Here is a 17,681-nt window from a genome sequence, read left to right on the forward strand (position 1 = left end):
TTGTTTCACCTCCCCAGCTCTTGATCTTCCCACGGGATACAAATGAGTCAACACAGGCTTCACTGAAAAGCATTATGCTCCTATTGCCCTCCAGTAACTGTAGAAGGAACAGGATAAATTAAGTAGTAGCTTATATTTGTTAAAAATAAAACCAAAGTTTTTTGTTTTCTCCTTCACAGTTTGTTTTTTTCTTTGCTTGAGTGGTCTGCTCAGGAAATGGCCTTGTAGCTAAGTGGGTTTTTGAGGTTTGGTTATTTCGCATTGTCTCTATACCTTTTGGTTTTACAGTAAAACAGACTCCTAAAAATTGCTGCTTGTTTTTTTTAAAAGTCTGCAGTTCTGCCAAGACACTATTTACAGATCCTTAGTTCTTGGGTAAAAGGTCTATGGAGGTATCTCAGCAAATTTTTCTTTCTTATGTTCATTTCTATTTCTTCTCTAAGAAGAGACAAGAAAGTTAGTGAATGTTCTAAAATATGGGCTCGAGAAAAATAGATATAAATTTTATTTTATTAAGTATCTTTTTGCCTAATTAATAAAAAATTAATAAAGTTCTGGTTTTGATGGAAGTGAGGACATTCTAAAGGTACAGAAAGATTGCAAAACTCTCTATTTGTCCAAACGTAGAAAATCATTTTCCTTTTAGGATTATGCTTTGCTACTCTGCAATTAAACAAGTTAGTTTGGGCTGGGCATGGTGGCTCACATCTGTAATCCCAGCACTCTGGGAGGCCAAGGTGGGAAGATTGCTTGAGCTCAGGAGTTTGAGACCAGCCTGAGCAAGAGCGAGACCAAGTCTCTACTAAAAAAAAAAGAAAAGAAAAAGAAAAAAAATTAGCCAGGCAAGTAAAAATAGAAAAAATTAGCTGGGCGTGGTGGCGCACACCTGTAGTCCCAGCTACTGGGGAGGCTGAGGCAGGAGAATTGCTTGAGCCCAGGAGTTTGAGGTTGCTGTGAGCTAGCCTAACACCACAGCACTCTAGCCTGGGCAACAGAGTGAGACTCTATCTCAAAAAAAAAAAAAAAAAGTTTGGAATGTTTTTATTTTTATCAGTAATCAAGTCCATATCTTCAGTTCTGAGATGCTTTATTAGTTGGTTTAGGGTGTTTTTCACCATATCCTGGTTTTCTCACTACTGTATACCCAGCTCCCTAACACAGTGCTTAGCATTTAGCGCGTACTCAGTAAGTTTGTTGAACAAATTAATGGGCTTTTTGTCTTTATTTCTAACTTTAAAAAATGGTATAATAATTTTAAAAAGGATCCATCATCCCATCACACTCATACAACTGATTCTTTTTTGCATCTTTTAGCCTTCGTTTATGTACATATTTTTACATGGTTTTAGTTGTAAATTTGAAATTTTGTACTTTTCTAAATGTAAGGCTTTCCCACGCTTTATGTTTTAAAATGGCAAAAGTAAATATTGTATTATTTAGAGCCGGAAGAAATTCTCCTTTAATGCTAAATGGGGATAATTTGAGAAATACTCTGTTCCCCAAAAATATTGCTGAAGAATTTATGTGGATTGGGATTGAAATTCTTTATTTGGAATATTGTCTTTAGGCTGTCCACAACCAAGATACCTCAATGACCTTTCCTTTCTTGTTGTAGTGCTCAATAAAGAGGGTGCATGCAACCTCTTTAGTGTTCAGGATAAACAGTGTTCAGAATCATGATTTCCTGAATCTCCCAAACTCCTGATGGGAATTTGAATAATGTTGCAAAACAGAAAGGATTGCTAATATCTTAAATAGAGGAAGTGCTAACAACGTATTTTTTAGTTTTTTTCAGGATTACTTAAGACTAATTGTGTTAACACATAATTTACTGAACTTCTGCCCTCAAACAAAAATGATATACTGATTTGGGGATGTTCTCACACTGATTTAGACATTTGGGTAGATTTATAACCTTTGAGGAGAGAACTTATGCAAACTGAGGAAGCTTTTTCTAGAAGAGCCTGCCTCTCAGGGGCAAAATGCAGCACGCACAGCATAGCTTCCTGAAACAATGTCTTTTCCAAGACGTTGGTTGCAGAGTAGAGATCTTCTCTAAAAACAGTTCTTCAGGATTTCTGCCCTAAAAATCACACTGTTATCAGCAACGTGGTTGATTTTTGTTTTTGTTTCTTCATAGTTCACCAACATTACACATAGGGATATTGTGCTAACTGCCTGGTCAGGTGCTCTTTGAGGGGGCCACTTGCTCCTGATCCTATATAAACCAACAGTTTCATTCTTTATATCCAGAACCCAAGTGAAGCTCCAAAAGCTACTGGTGGGTTGAAGAGGTGCTGAAATCAACACTTCCCTTAATGTAGGTCAGCACTTCCCCAGCCCTGGGAAAGACACAGACTGTCAGAAGCAGCTGACTTTGCTTCATCCAAAGAGAATTTGAGGTCCATATGGCAGACTTTAAAGTTCTGAATAAATATGTCTCCTCTGATGAACAGAAGTTTGTCATTAATCATACTGACAAGAAACCTTTAGGTGAACAGTCTAGGTAGAAGACATGTAACTCCACACAGTATCTATCCTCCTTTTCTGGGCCTAACTGAACCTTGCAGAGTTCATTTAGGACATGAGAAAACCGAAAGTATTAACTGGGCCTTTGTGCTCATTAGGAAAATGAAGAGAGGCAGAACTCATCTATGAGAGCTGTAATTCTGCCTTTTTTTCTGGGAAGCAAGAAGAAAGGTGACTTTTGCTTAAGGGTGATGAAGTAGAAGTCCCAGAACTAAGCAGACCACATTTTTTGTTTTGGTTAGCCTCTTATTTGTTAAAAACTTGAATTATAACCAGGTTTCTTTGTTAAGAAGGAAGGCACTAGGGCCCTGAAGTGAGATGATGGCTTTGTTGTGTGACCACAGAGGCTGGTTGCATACTAATTTCCTCTAGGGCTTGTGATGAAGTCAGTTAACCACAGCCTTCAGCATGCTCCGCTTAGGCAGCAGCAGTGGCTTCTCGGTAGTGTCTCGGCCATGACACACATTTGACATGCCCTCTCTCAACCCACTGATAGACTATTCCTCTTGCTCTGCAGCATGGACCAAAGAGAAATCCTGCAGAAGTTCCTGGATGAGGCTCAAAACAAGAAAATTAACCAAGAGGAGCTTTCCAATGAATTTTTGGTAAGTCCTGTGTGTGATACTCTCAGGGTAGTTACATACAGTATTTAACTGACTATGGTGGTCCAACTTTCCTAGACCAAATTCCTCTTCGGATAAAGTAAATATCAGATCTTGGAGGGGAAGAAGGGAAGAAGGCAACCTAAAAGTATGACTTCTTTGGTTTGTGTGTATTTTAGGAATTCTCTTTAAAATATTGGTTTTAATATTTTGTTTGCTAATTCTAATTCTTCGGAGTTGGGCTAGGAATCCCACAGAAGACATACCACTCCAACACTCCAAATGTATGAATATTAATATTAATTGAACACTCTGAGTTCTCCAGGTATCTGACTTGTGGTTTATGCTTCAAATCACTAATTTTAATTAATATTAAAAAGAGACCAAAATTAACTTTTCATGGAATATTACGTTTTTTAGCCTCCCCATGGGATTCTATTTGGATGACAAAGGTTTTTGAAGGGCACTAAAACTACTCACTGCCACATTTCTCTCTTATTTCTTTTCTTTTTTCCTATAAAGATATTAGAACATGTGTTTTTACAGTAAAAGGATTACTTTAACTTCTTTGCTTGGAGAAGTGGAATGGCTAGGGTGGGGAGTAGAGACAGACAGGGTCATGGTGAGAAACGTGAGTACAAGGTAGTCTTGTGTCAAGTAGATTTGATTACCCAGAAGAACAATGCATCTCCTTTAATGGAACTGTGGTTATTGATGCAATGGCAGCTGGGTAGGCCTCATTCACCTTATAAGCTGGCACATCAGATAACATAGGGTGTTTGACAGTACCTATCCTGTATTTTAGAATACTTCCAGCTGGTGTTTCAGAGCTATAATAACTTTAAACTCCAGCTTTTCAGTTGTGAAAAAGTGGAAAAGCAAGGGAATTGAAGGTCAGAACCTGAAATTAAATCATGATTCTGTAACCAAATTATCAACTATTTGGCATGTTCCTTAATCTCCTTAAGTCTCTGTTTTTTATTTGTTTTTTTTTTTAGAGACAGAATCTCACTATGTTGCCCAGGCTGGTCTTGATCTCCTGGGCTCAAGGGACCCTCCCACTTCTGTCTCCTAAGTAGCTGGGATGACAGGAGTGAGCCACTGTGCCCAGCTTGTTTTCTAACTTACAAAATGGAGATAATTTATGTCCTACCTATGCTCACAGGATTGTTGTGATGATTAAATATCAACAATAATCATTAAATATGGTCACTTATTCAGTACTATTTACTGAGCACCTACTATGTACCAAGTTCCATTCTAAGCACTGAAGATATAGTAGTGAACAAAAAGAACAAAAACCTTTGCCGTCATGGAGCTAACATTCTGGTACCAGGCAGTAGATATGAAAATACTATGAAAGTCTTGAGGGATTAAATGTTATGATTCAGTGATTAGATATTATGACAAGAACCCCTATGTCAGCTCAACTTGGATTATATTGTGGCATCATGAAAAACGTGCTATCGCTGGCACTAGCCAGGCAGTCTGAGCCCCTCGGGATAGAGTCACCAGTGAGAAGGGAGGGAGGAAGTCCTACCCATGTATCTGTTTAGACACGTGCCTTCCCCCAGACTATAATTCCTAAGCCAAAGTCACCCAAGGCATAGAGGTAAAAAGTGAGCTGAGGGGCAGTGCCAGCCTATGTTTTATTTGGGTTGTTTTTAAAAATAATGTATACTACATCCTCATAAATTCTTTGCCCAGGCCAATGTCTGTAAGAGTCTTTCCTACATTTTCTTCTAGAATTCTAATCGTTTCACACCTAAGATTTAAGTCTATTATCCACCGTGATTTGATTTTTGTGAGAGGTGAAAGCTATGGGTCCTGTTTCAGTCTTCTACATGTGGCTAACCAATTTTCCCAGCACCATTTATTGAATAGGGATTCTTGTCCCCAGAGTATGTTCTTGCCTGCTTTGTCAAAGATTAGGTGTCTATATAAGGATGGTTTTATATTTGGATTTTCTGTTGTGTTCCACTGGTCTGTGTCCCTACACTTGTGCCAGTACCAGGCTGTTTTAAGAACCACAGCCTTGTAGTATAGTTTGAAGTCTGGCAAATTAATACCTCCCATTTTGTTTTTATTGCTTAAAATTGCTTTTGCTATACGGGGTCTTCTCTGATTCCATACAAAGTGTATAATTATTTTCTCTACATCTGTGAAAAATGATGTTGGTAGTTTAATAGGGATTGCATTGAATCTGTAGATCACTTTGGGTAGTATAGACATTTTAACAATGTTGATTCTTCCGATCCACGAGCATGGTATAGTTTTCCACCTATTTGCAAGTTCTGCTATTTCTTTTCTCAGTGTTTCATAGTTTTCCTTATAGAGGTCCTTTACCTCTTTAGTTAGATATATTCCTAGATATTTTATTTTCTTTGTTGCTATTTTGAAGGGTACTGAGTCTTTAATTTGGTTCTCCGATTGACTGTTATTGGCATATATAAATGCCTCTGATTTGTGTATATTGATTTTGTAGCCTGAGACTTTGCTATATTCTACATCCTTAGTATTTTACCTTTTCTTACCTCAGTTCATTACTCTCACCAAAATATAGCAGCTACCTCCTAACTGGTTTCTCTGCCTCTAGCATTGCCTCACCTTCAGTCAATTTTCAGTTCAACACCCAAGTGATCTTTTAATAATAAAAATCTGGTTATTTTTTTCTCTACCTAAAAACTTTTTATAGTTTGTATTTTTTAAGCTGTTTCAAATTGTCAAATATGGTACACATTTAGAAAAGTACATAAAACATGTAAGTGTAATTATAAAGCAACCACCACCCATGTCAAGAAACAGAACCCTATCAGACCTCAGAAGACCCTTTCCCCACCGAGCCCCACTCCCACCTCTATGCCCTGTCCTGCCCTAAGGGATAATCACTATCCTGATTTTTATATTAATCACTTCCTTGCTTTTCTAGCTCCTGATCGCAAGGACCTTGTTTTTTTGGGTGGTGATTAAGTGGAACCTCACTATTCACTGATTCACATCCTCCAGTGGAAAAACAGAGTCTTGCCCTCAGCCCCACCTAAAGGTTCAGATGAAACACCAGAGAGAGAGAGCTTTGGGGGTGTAGGGGAATGGTGAATGGTGCCAGACTGCTTGCTTGGATAAGGTAAATAATACTATTAAATTGGTAGGGCTAGAAAACAAGAGAGTTAGAAAATTGGAGAGTTAGAAAACAAGGTGGGTTTTCTACCCACTCCTGTAATCCCAGCTACTTGGGAGGCAGAGGTGGGAGGATCCCTGGAGCCCAGGAGTCAAAACCAGCCTGAGCAACATAGTGAGGCTCTGTTTCTAAAAAAAACAAACAAAAAATAAAAAACAGAGACTTATGGAGATTAAGGAACATGCCAAATAGTTGATAATTTGGTGACAGAATCAATCATCTGGTTCTATTCCACATCCCACCATAAGCCCTTAATGTATTCTCCCAGGAGTTGATGTTTCTGAGGTTTGAGGACTGATTTTGTCACACAAAGCCACTGTTAGCTTACATGGCGGTGGCTTTGTGGGAATTACCAAAAGGCATTTCTCCTTCCAGGTAGATACCCTGTGCATCTTAACCTCCATCCTCCACCCCCAGGTCCGTGGCTCAGATTTCAGTCCTCACTTCCCTCTTGGCCAGGTATTTTTGTACAGAGCACAACACAGATGGCCCTCCATATCCCCCAGTTCCACATCCTCAGATTCAGTCAACTGTGAATTGAAATATTTGGAAAAACAAAGAAACAAAATTACAAATAAAAAATACACTATAACAACTATTTACCTAACATTTACATTGTATTAGGCATGATAAATAATCTAGAGATGATTTAAAGCATACAGGAGGATGTATGCAGGATGTGTAAATACTACACCATTTTAGACATGGGACTTGAGCATCCACAGATTTTGGTATCTCTGGGGGTCCTGGAACCAATGCCCTCCAGATACTGAGGGACGACTGTATTCATAATTAGACGTGGCAGCCCTGCTGTGACAGCTGAAGCCAATGCCATGCTGCTTAGGCCTTTTCCCTGGGCCAGGACTAAATTGAAAAACCTTTCTGTAATTGAAGCTGCCACTGACTACCCATGTAAGATTTTTTTACATTCACCCAAGTGTTTATTGAGTGCTTACTGTGTGCAAAGCAACATACTAGATGCTGGGAATGCAATGTTATGCTCCATGCTTTAGTGGAGCTTGTTTTCGAAGACATTAGAGATTGTCTTAGAAAAGCAGACATTAAAAATTAATTACTCTATTAAATATTTAATTATAATTGTGATAGTCTGGGTGGGGTGTCAAGGAACTATCAACATTCATTTTCTTATTTATTTCTCATTAAAAAAAAACAAACCTATGAGGTAGCTACATCTATGATCTGTGACTTACAGATGAGGAAACTGAAGCTCTGGGAGGTTAAGTAATTGGCCTAAACTCACTCAGCTGTTCAGCCATAGAGATGAAATTTAACCCAGATCTGGCAGAGGCGGTGGCTCACGCCTGTAAAGCCAGCACTTTTGGAGGCCAAGGCGGGAGGATCCCTTGAGGCCAGGAGTTCAAGATTACAGTGAACTGTGATTATGCCACTGCACTCTAACCTGGGTGACAAAGCGAGATCCTGTCTCAAAAAACAAACAAACAAAACCCCCCAGAAATTTAATGCAGATCTGTCTTATTTCAGAGCCTATGAAATTAATTTTTATGCAATAGTGTCTTGCTTCAGCCAATGACACTGTCTCTCAAAGGGCCTAGCTTGACAGTAAGTGCCCAGTTAGTATACAGTTTTTATACAACAGGAAACAGCAGAATGCAACCACACTATTGAAAATTTCCTAAAAGTACTTTAAAAAAGCCCTTCTTGTTATTCTTATAAAACAGTATTATTGCAAGTTAAAAGAAAACAAATTAGGCTGGGGCAAGGTGGCTCACGCCTGTAATCCTAGCACTCTGGGAGGCCAAAGCGAGAGAATCACTTGAGGTCAGAAGTCTGAGACCAGCCTGAGCAAGAGTGAGACCCCACCTCTACTAAAAATAGAAAAAATTAGCTGGGCATAGTGGCAAGCACCTGTAGTCCCCGCTACTCGGGAGGCTGAGGCAGGAGGATTGCTTGAGCCCAGGAGTTTGAGGTTGCTGTGAGCTAGGCTTACACCACAGCACTCTAGCCTGGACGACAGAGCAAGATTCTGTCTCAAAAAACATAAAAGAAAATAAATTCACCAAGGTGAATTTCCAATAACCAATAACCAGAACTTCCAGTGGATCTTCTAATTCTTGTCCATTTATATGTTTTTATATTATTATAATCATAGCACAGATACAATTTTGTATTCTCATATTTTCACTTAACATTATGCCAAAATTTATCATGCTCATTAAAATGTGTATAATTTTTAATACTTGATGCAGCATTGTATAATGAAACAATAATCATAATAATAGTGAATATTTCTACACCTCTTATAGGTACTATTCTAAACACTCTTATATATCAACACATTTACTCCATTGAGGAAGGTACTGTTATTTCCATTTTATAGATGAGACACAGAGAAGTTAATTGACTTGCTCAGGGTCACATGGCTAGTAAGAGGTGGAAATGAATGCCAGGTTAAAGCAGTCTTCCTTTATCATCTGAAGTTGTAACAACTGTGGAGTCATATACATCTTGGTTTGAATTTAGGTTCTGCCTATTAGCTATGTGACCTTGAATGAAGACACTAAAAAGTGGGAACAAATAATATTCACTTTGCAGAATTGCTGTGAAGATAATATGTCTATGAACTGTGTAACACATAGTAGGCACCAAATTATTTAATTATTTCTCTAATGTTAGACATTTAGGTTGTTTCTAATTTTTCATGATTATTGATAACACTATAATTAATGTTTGTCTATGTGGTTTTTTGCCCCCTTCTTTTAGCTTAATCCTGAGAAGAGATCCTCAAAAGTGTTATTACTGGGTCAAAGAATATTAGCTCTAATTGGTTAAGTATTGCCAAATGTATTTCCAAAAAGAGTTTTTCTATTTGCCATATGTGAATTTATCATCTTCTCTACTACCTTGCTAGTATTAATTTAGTTACTATAAAAGATAATAGATTTTTTTTTTTTGCCTGCTTACCATGTACTAGGCAATTTGCTAAGTGTTTTACTATATATGATCTCAATCACTATAACAACCCTAAGAGGAAAGTATTATCTTCATTTTACCCATGAGATGGCAAAGCCAGGATTTGAAACTTTGGTCTGTTTGATTCCAAAGCCTCTTAACCTCTATACTTAAACTTTATCAGGTAAAATCAAAACATCATTTTTTTTAAATAATTTAATTAGTGCACAATAAGTACTTTGTTAATTTCATCTGTTTGATTTCTCAGCCTGAAAAAGTCCCATGATTATTTTCAATCTGCATTTCTTCATATAAATTTTCTTTTCACTTTCTACAATCACAATGGCTAAACCATAGAACTGTGCTCCAGACTGTGCTAAAAGTACTTCACAAATGAGAACCTCACTGACTTCCCAAATAACCCCTTAAAATGGCTAACAAAGTCCTGCATAGTCGAGCCCTCAAGTGCCCCTCTAATTCTTACAGCACGTTCATTTTCTTGTCCTTGCTGTGCTTCCTCCGCCACAGGGTCTTGTACACATGCTGTTACCTCTGCCTGGGACAGTCCTCACACTTCTCTTTACCTAGTTAACATTAATAATTCTTGAGATCTAATAATTCTTTAGATCTCAGTTTGGTGGTCACTTCCTCAGAGAAGCCTTTCTTGACCTCCCTGAAAAAAATCAAATCTCCTACTATAAATTCTTATTAGCACCATCTGTTATTTTTCACAGCATTTACCACAGTTTCAATTTTACATTTATTTGTATGATTATTTGATTAATGTCCACTTCCCCATCAGACTTAAGCTTTGCAAAGGCAAGGCTCATATTTAGTTCTGCTTATCTTTGGTATCCTTAGTGACTGGCACAGAGTTTGGCATGTAGTAGACATCGAGGCACAGAGAGGTAAGGTCACATAGTTCATAAGCTGTAGAACTAGGATTTTAAATAAAGCTATCTAAGTTTTCAGCCTGTGCTCTACCTTCCACCCTTGCTCTACTGCCTCCAACTTATCCATTGGCCTTAATTTTTAAAAATTTCACTTATTTTCTTTTTAACTACAAATTTGTTTTCTACGTCTTGACACTTTTCTTATCCCACTGCACATCTGAAGACAGGCTTTAATTTTTTAAACTTTTGAAAATTGTGAAACGTGTATACAGAAAATGCTTTAAACACAGATATACATACAATAAAGCAATAAAGCAGGCACCCATGCAAGCACCACTGAGGTCAAGAAATGGAACATTAAGGGCGTGGTGGCTCGCCTGTAATCCCAGCAACTCAGCAGGCTAAGGCGGGAGGATCACTTGAAGCCAGGAGTTTGAGACCAGCCTGGGCAATATAGCAAGGCCCCATATCAAAAAAAAAAAAAAAAAAAAAAGAACATTGCCCCCACATCCCATGTCCACTCTCTAGCCCCTGCAAGATCAGAGGTAAGCACTAGCCTGATACTTTTTTCCTTTGTTTTTCTGCATAGCTTTAATATTTATATATTACTAAACAAGAGATTAACTTTTACGTTTTTTAACTATGCATAAATGAAATCATTAAATGTTTTATGTCTTGCTTCTTTCACTCTACATTCATCAATTTTGTTGCATGTAGCTGGACCTTAATTTTTTCTAATCATTTTTATAAATTCTGTGAAGGCTCAGTAGATACAGTTACTATTGTGAAAACAGAGTGCATTGAGAGAGGTCATGTAGTCACGTAGGGTGGTATTATTCATTTTGGATCACCATAGTCTTGTGTCTAGGCTTTAGCTATGCTGGTCTAGAAATTCAATTTTGTTAGTATATGCAGAGTTGATGAGGATCAGGTAACTGACTTGTGATAACCAAATGCATAAGAAATTCACCAGAAGCCAGAATGCCAATTTATTAATTTTTCAGGGAGAAAAATAACTGTCAAACAGAGTAGAAGTTTCCATTGACTGGCCAGCATATTCTCTACTTTGGAGGAAAGGATGAGAAGCCAGCTATAATTAGAAAGTGCTTGATGAGCATGGTGATTTTAGTAGCCTCAACTTTGATGGTATAATGTCTCCATCTCCTTGTCTGAACTCTCACAGGCTGGTGGCCAGCATTCTCTAGACAGCACCAGGCACACTGACAAGTGTTTGTGTCTTACTTTCCTTCCCCTCAGCTTAATGAAGACCATCCTCTCTCTTAGTATATTCTTTATCAGATAGATTACAATTTACAAATAGGTATCCTCTTTGACTAGTTACTGCAGCTGATTGTGGTTTTATGATGTGTATATTTCAGCTATTATATAAGGGTTAAGTCTTGGTTGTGTTATGTGCTGGCCAATTTTGCTGCACATGTTTATGTTAAAACTCTTTAGATGTATTTTTTTTCTTTTCTACACTGGAGGCAGTTGAAGCATCTTCATTTAGAAAGCATGTGTAAAAGTATGAATTATGTATAAAAAATGAGAGCTTAGCAAATGTCGGGCATTGGGCTAAAATATGCATATATCAGCTCGTTGGATGTTTATATGTATTTGTACAATAACTAGATGAGAATACAGACATATGAACACAGCTTTGATTATGGTATATCTTCTTCCTTTAAAAATATTTTGAAGTGAAGATATTGCAAATAAAAGTACAATTAACAGAAATTCAAATAAAAATAGTATTTAATACCACTTTACTTATCAGAAGGACCTATGTTTAAAATATTATAATCCCAGAGTTGGTCAGAATTCAAATATATGTAGTCTCATATGCTGCTAGTATAACCTTTTTGGAGGCAAAATTTATATACTGTTTCAGATATATATTTGGTAATATGTATCAAAAGCCTTAAAAATAGGCAAATTCTTTGAACACTCTTAAGAATTCATTGAAGGAAATAATGAAAGATGTTTATATTTTGTTCATACACTGTAGTATTGTTTAGAATTAGGAAAGGCCGAGTGGGGTGGCTCACACCTGTAATCCTAGCACTTTGGGAGGCTGAGGCAGGAGGACTGCTTGAGGTCAAGAGTTCGAGACCAGCCTGGGCAAGAGTGAGACCCCTGTCTCTACACAAAATAGAAAAAAATAGCCAGTGGGGTGGTCCATGCCTATAGTCCCAGCTACTCGGGAGGCTGAGGCAGGAGGAGTTTGAGGTTGCTGGCAAGGTACTCTAAGCCTGGGTGACAGAGCGAGACTGTCTCAAAAAAAAAAAAAAAAAATTTGGAAGCAAATGTCCAAAAATATAAAGGAACAGGTTTAGTAACTTATGTTACACCCCATGCAACAGAATACTCTGCCACCATTAAAATGTAGAACACAAATTGATAAGTTAAAAGAGCAAGTTTCAAAACCCTATTTACAGTGTGATCCCATCTTTATACACATACACATAAAATATTAGAAGGTAATATTACAAAATATTAAGGATGGCTAACTCTGGGTAGGGTGATTACAGGTGATTTTATCATCTTATTTTTATTTATATAATTTTCTTCAATGAATATATATTACTTTTATATTTTAAAAATTTATATTTAAAACTTTCCTTTAGTCTTGTTAAATTTCCATTTAGAAAATAAAAAGCAAAAAAAAGGTGAATTTTATGTTTCTTGGGGGTAGGGCATTTTTGTAGAAAAGATAAATTACATTTATTAAATATAAAGACATATTTATTAAACATGAAGGATTCATCAAGCCCCTAATAGAGAGAAGATACCCAGTTCTGAAGGCCAGGTTTACATGCTAATGTTGGTTTAAAATATACTAATACTAGACATCAGGCTGGGTGTGGTGGCTCACACCTGTAATCCTAGCACTCTGGGAGGCCGAGGAAATAGGGTTGCTTCACATGAAGAGTTTGAGACCAGCCTGGGCAAGAGCTGGACCCCATCTCTACACAAAATAGAAAAATTAGCCGGGCGTGGTAGCACATGCCTGTAGTTCTAGCTACTCAGGAGGCTGAGGCAGGAGAATCACTTGAGCCCAGGAGTCTGAGGTTTCAGTGAGCTACGATGACGCCATTGCACTCTAGCTTGGGTGACAGAGTGAGACTCTGTCTCAAAAAAACAAAACAAAACAAAAATACCCCCCAAAAATCATGTGTGTGTCTATATATGGTAGAAGTCAGACTGGTATTGAAGCAACTTCCGGAGACCCATCAGAAGACCTGAGACAGACCAGAGACCTTGATACATCTTGGTAGTATAAAGAAGATATAAATACAACCTAGTTCTATATGTATTTAATGTAACAATACTAAGACACAGTTATGAACACAGTACCTCCTGCAGAGCAAGTACACAAATATCTGTTGAATTGAAACGACTCATTTGTGTGAATAAACCTATCCCTTGAGCATATTTACCAGCATTTTTTGACTTTTGTGCACAGTGAGGTGAATTTTTTTCTTTTTTCTTTTTGCTGCCGACACGAGAATAAACATATCACCTCTAAAGCTGATGTTTTCCAACTCCACCTCCAGCCTCTCACTAAGGACCATCGAGTGCTATATTTTCAGTTACTCACAAGATATTTTAAATATATTTCTTGCCATTTCTTCACATTTTATGTATCTAAAGCTGAACTTCTTGGTTTACTCACCCCAGTTTAGTTATTGCCTACCTGCCTATCCACCTACCCACTTGCCCTACTATTGCACTGGAATCCAACCTCCGTAAGTTTGCCTGTCTTGCTGGAACTGACTGTGTGCACACTTAGGAGCAGTTCAGTTTTGTCCTTTGTTCCTACTGGTAGGACTCCCATTTACTGGATTTAGAGGCCAGGGATCCTAATTCCATTCTTGGGCACTCCTGCTTTTTGTGCCTTGTTGGAGGCTTGGAACAATACTGACCTGCAGTTGTAAAGCATTGAGGAACTTACCTTGAGTAGTTCTGGAGACAGCTAAACGTTGATTCTCCTTTCTCACCTAGCACAGGAGGGACAAATTTTATTTTCCTCTCTCTAAAATGTAACTTATGTCTTCTATGCAATAACACAGTCCTTCAAAGCAAAGATATCGTGGTCTTCAGTTGTCCCGATGATGTCGTGGATTCAAGCTGCTGCCTCACTCCAAGGCCCAGGAGACGAGGGTGACGTGTTTGACCAGGAGTCTCTCCTGGTGCAGACGGAATGGCGGAGTCACATGCAGACAGTCAAATTAGTGGGTACTTTTAGGTGTGCCGGGTTTAGGGAAAAGAGGCGTGGAGTTGTGAAGCTGGGTTCTAAGTGGTCTCAGCTTGGTCCCGCGCTGTCTGTCCTCCTTTATCCCTTGCTACCCAGTCCGGCCCGCGTCTTGCTGGGATTTCCCAATGGGTTACTTGAAAGAGTATGAAACAACAGGGCCCATTCTTTGAGCGCGGCGCATGCGGAGTGTGTTAGAAGCTGGGGACCAACCGAAATAAACTTTGTCCAGATTTTGGGGGAAAAAAAAAAAAGATACCGTGGTCTTGTGCTTTCCTTTTTCTGTTCGCTTTTGGGAGTGATCTTAACTAGTTTATAAGCAGAGCGTGCAAAAGTCTCAGTCCTGTTTTCTAGTCTTACGGCCAGGGCCCCAGTTCTCCTCTCCTTGCTTGAAAGGAAGGGAGTGGTGTAGTCTTCAAAACAAATGGACTTACTATTAGCTTAACAAGCACACACAGAATCTGGTTTCTTACACATTCCACCCTAGCAGAAAGAGAAGGAGAGGCCTTCACAGTGGTCTGACATTAAGATAAGATGTCTGGGGGGAAAAAATTCAATTTTTCACACTTTACAAGTTAAAAATTCTGTAGGCATTTCCTGTGTCATGTTTTGCTAGAAGAGTGTCTCCCTTTGTCATCCAGCCAAATGACTCCAGGAAGAGGAAAAGAGTAGGGGGAAAAAAGCCATTCTGCCCCATTGTTGAAGGTGGCAGTGAAGGCAGCTAAACAAGTATCAGATACACACACACACACACACACACACACACACAGAATCTTCATCTGTGACACTTTGCCAAATTAATTGAAGCATATTTTATAAAAAGGCATTTGTATATAGCATTCTCCCTAGAAAGCATTCCACGAGCGAAACAAAACAAATAAAAACCAGTACATCAAGGAGTATGCGGTGGACTCAGTTCTGGAGATTTCTAGAAGGAGCTATTCTGGGACTCAAGATCTTTTCAGCAGCCCTGGGCTCAATAACAACCTGAAAATGATCATTCTGAAGTTGCATAAAAGCAGAGAGGGCTGGAAAATTGGCATAACTTCAGCAGAAATACTTTGTAGGCTGTCACGGGTCTGTCTCATGCCCTTAGTTTAATTCCCAAACTAGCCCATTTGTATACATACATCTTGGTGTAAAAATATGCTGTACAGATACCACTTCAGCACCTCTCCTCCCAAATCCAATTCTGAAAATCTACAAGAATTCAAACTATAGGAGTCACCCTTTATCTGTGGGGGATATTTTCCAAGACCCCCAGTGGATGCCTGAAACTGCAGATGGTACTGAACCCTATGTTGTTTTTTCCTATACATACATATCTATGATAAAGTTTAATATATAAATTAGGCACAGTAAGACATTAGCAACAATAGCTAATAATAAAATAGAACAATTATAATATACTGTAATAAAATTTATGTGAATGTGGTCTCTCTCAAAATACTGTAATATTTTTGGGCTGCAGTTGACCACAGGTAACTGAAACCATGGAAAGTAAAACTGCAGATAAAAGGGGACTACTGTGTGGTAAAAAAAAGTAAGACTTAAGAACTGATTATATACCTGCTTTTCAAGGTTGCCTGTGTCTGACTGACCTCTAGAAACAGAAAAAAATGGTCACTGTAACAATAGATGTTGGCATTTGTGGTCCAGCAAATAAGCAAGCATTGGCCGTCTGTTGCATTTGGCATCCTTAGTTGGAAAAAGTTTACATTCCTGTTCACTAAGAATTTAATGAGCTATTTATTATTTGGAAAGTATCATTTAATTAGATTCTCGATATTTGATAATGTTTGTGTTATGAACTCCCAGCTAACAATATATTATGATCTCAACATTTTTCCTCTCCTTGTTGAATCGTTGACATATTTAACAAGGTATCCTGAGCCAATTTTGAAACCTAATGATGGACTTGGATGATTTGGTTTTTTTTTTTTTTTTTTTTTTTTTTTTTTTTTTTTTTGAGACAGAGTCTCACTCTGTTGCCCAGGCTAGAGTGAGTGCCGTGGCGTCAGCCTAGCTCACAGCAACCTCAAACTCCTGGGCTCAAGCGATCCTACTGCCTCAGCCTCCCGAGTAGCTGGGACTACAGGCATGCACCACCATGCCCGGCTAATTTTTTTTTCTATATATATTTTTAGCTGTCCATATAATTTCTTTCTATTTTTAGTAGAGGTGGGGTCTCGCTCTTGCTCAGGCTGGTCTGGAACTCCTGAGCTCAAACGATCCGCCCACCTCGGCCTCCCAGAGTGCTAGGATTACAGGCGTGAGCCACCGCGCCCGGCCTGATTTGGTTTTTTTTGTTTTTGTTTTATATAGCTCACATTTTAATGTTTAATATTACAAGTGTTTTGATGTTTATTTAGAAGTTTTTGTGACCAGAAATATGACGTAGGAACTGAAATCTAGTTTATATCAATTAGCCTGTAGTAAAATTGGTTTTGTTTCACATCATTACACTTAAAGTTGCAGTTTTCTGGATGAATTATTAGATCAAATTTTTTTCTCTACTATTTCTTTTCTTGGTATCTATCTTCTCAGTGTTATTTTATCTTTATTTTAGGATCCCCTTTCCACACCCCTTTTTTTAAAACTACTTAGTTAAATCTCCTTAAGTAAACTCCTACAGATAGATGCACATCCTAATTAATTACGTGAAAACACTATATGAAATATAAGCAACTAAGTTATAGTAATTAACAATCCCCTTCTTTTAAAATTTTTTCTTGTTGCTAGTCACTTGAGAAAATGTCTTTCTCGATTTCTGTACTTCTCTTGATTAGTTCTCCCTGTGGAACAAAATAGACCATAATCATGGCTTCGAAATGCAAAAGCAGTGCTGGGGGTATATTTATGAGAAAGAAAAGGAAAGTGCTAGTTTTAAAGACATCATATTATATAATACATAGTTGTCAGTGATATCAGTTTATACAGTCTTGAACCTAGAAGTCATCTTTAGAGACCTCATAGTTGGAGGCAATGGGAAGTATATGAAAGTTAGCTTGGGGTCTAACTGGGAAGAGCCTTAAGTACCTGGCTAAGGAGTTTTGGATTTTTTCCCCTAGAGGCAAAAGGGATTCACTGATGTTGTTTTGAGTACAGGAAAGATAAGGAAACAGTATTTTAGTAAAATTAATTTGGCATAATTTTTTACAATGGCTTTGAATGGAGAAAAGAAATATGTGAAGATGAATTAAAAAGCAATGGTGGTAGTTCAAGCTTTAGGGGAAAAGACCTAAACTAAGATATCTGTTTGTGGGCATGGAAAGGAAAGCTAATGCAAGATA

At 38.0% G+C, this 17,681-nt stretch overlaps 1 protein-coding gene across 1 annotated transcript in view; it reads left to right on the forward strand.

Moving 5' to 3' along the window:
- The window catches only part of PTPN22 (protein tyrosine phosphatase non-receptor type 22), a 62,319-nt gene that overhangs the window by 5,503 nt on the left and 39,135 nt on the right, over positions 1-17,681 (forward strand). Inside the window, exon 2 of the mRNA XM_069478953.1 lies at positions 3,047-3,134. Within this exon, the coding sequence (XP_069335054.1) occupies positions 3,047-3,134 (88 nt within the window). The remainder of the gene's footprint in view (positions 1-3,046; positions 3,135-17,681) is intronic.

The sequence above is a fragment of the Eulemur rufifrons genome, chromosome 8 (genome assembly GCF_041146395.1).
Source record: "Eulemur rufifrons isolate Redbay chromosome 8, OSU_ERuf_1, whole genome shotgun sequence".
Lineage (NCBI taxonomy): Eukaryota > Metazoa > Chordata > Mammalia > Primates > Lemuridae > Eulemur > Eulemur rufifrons.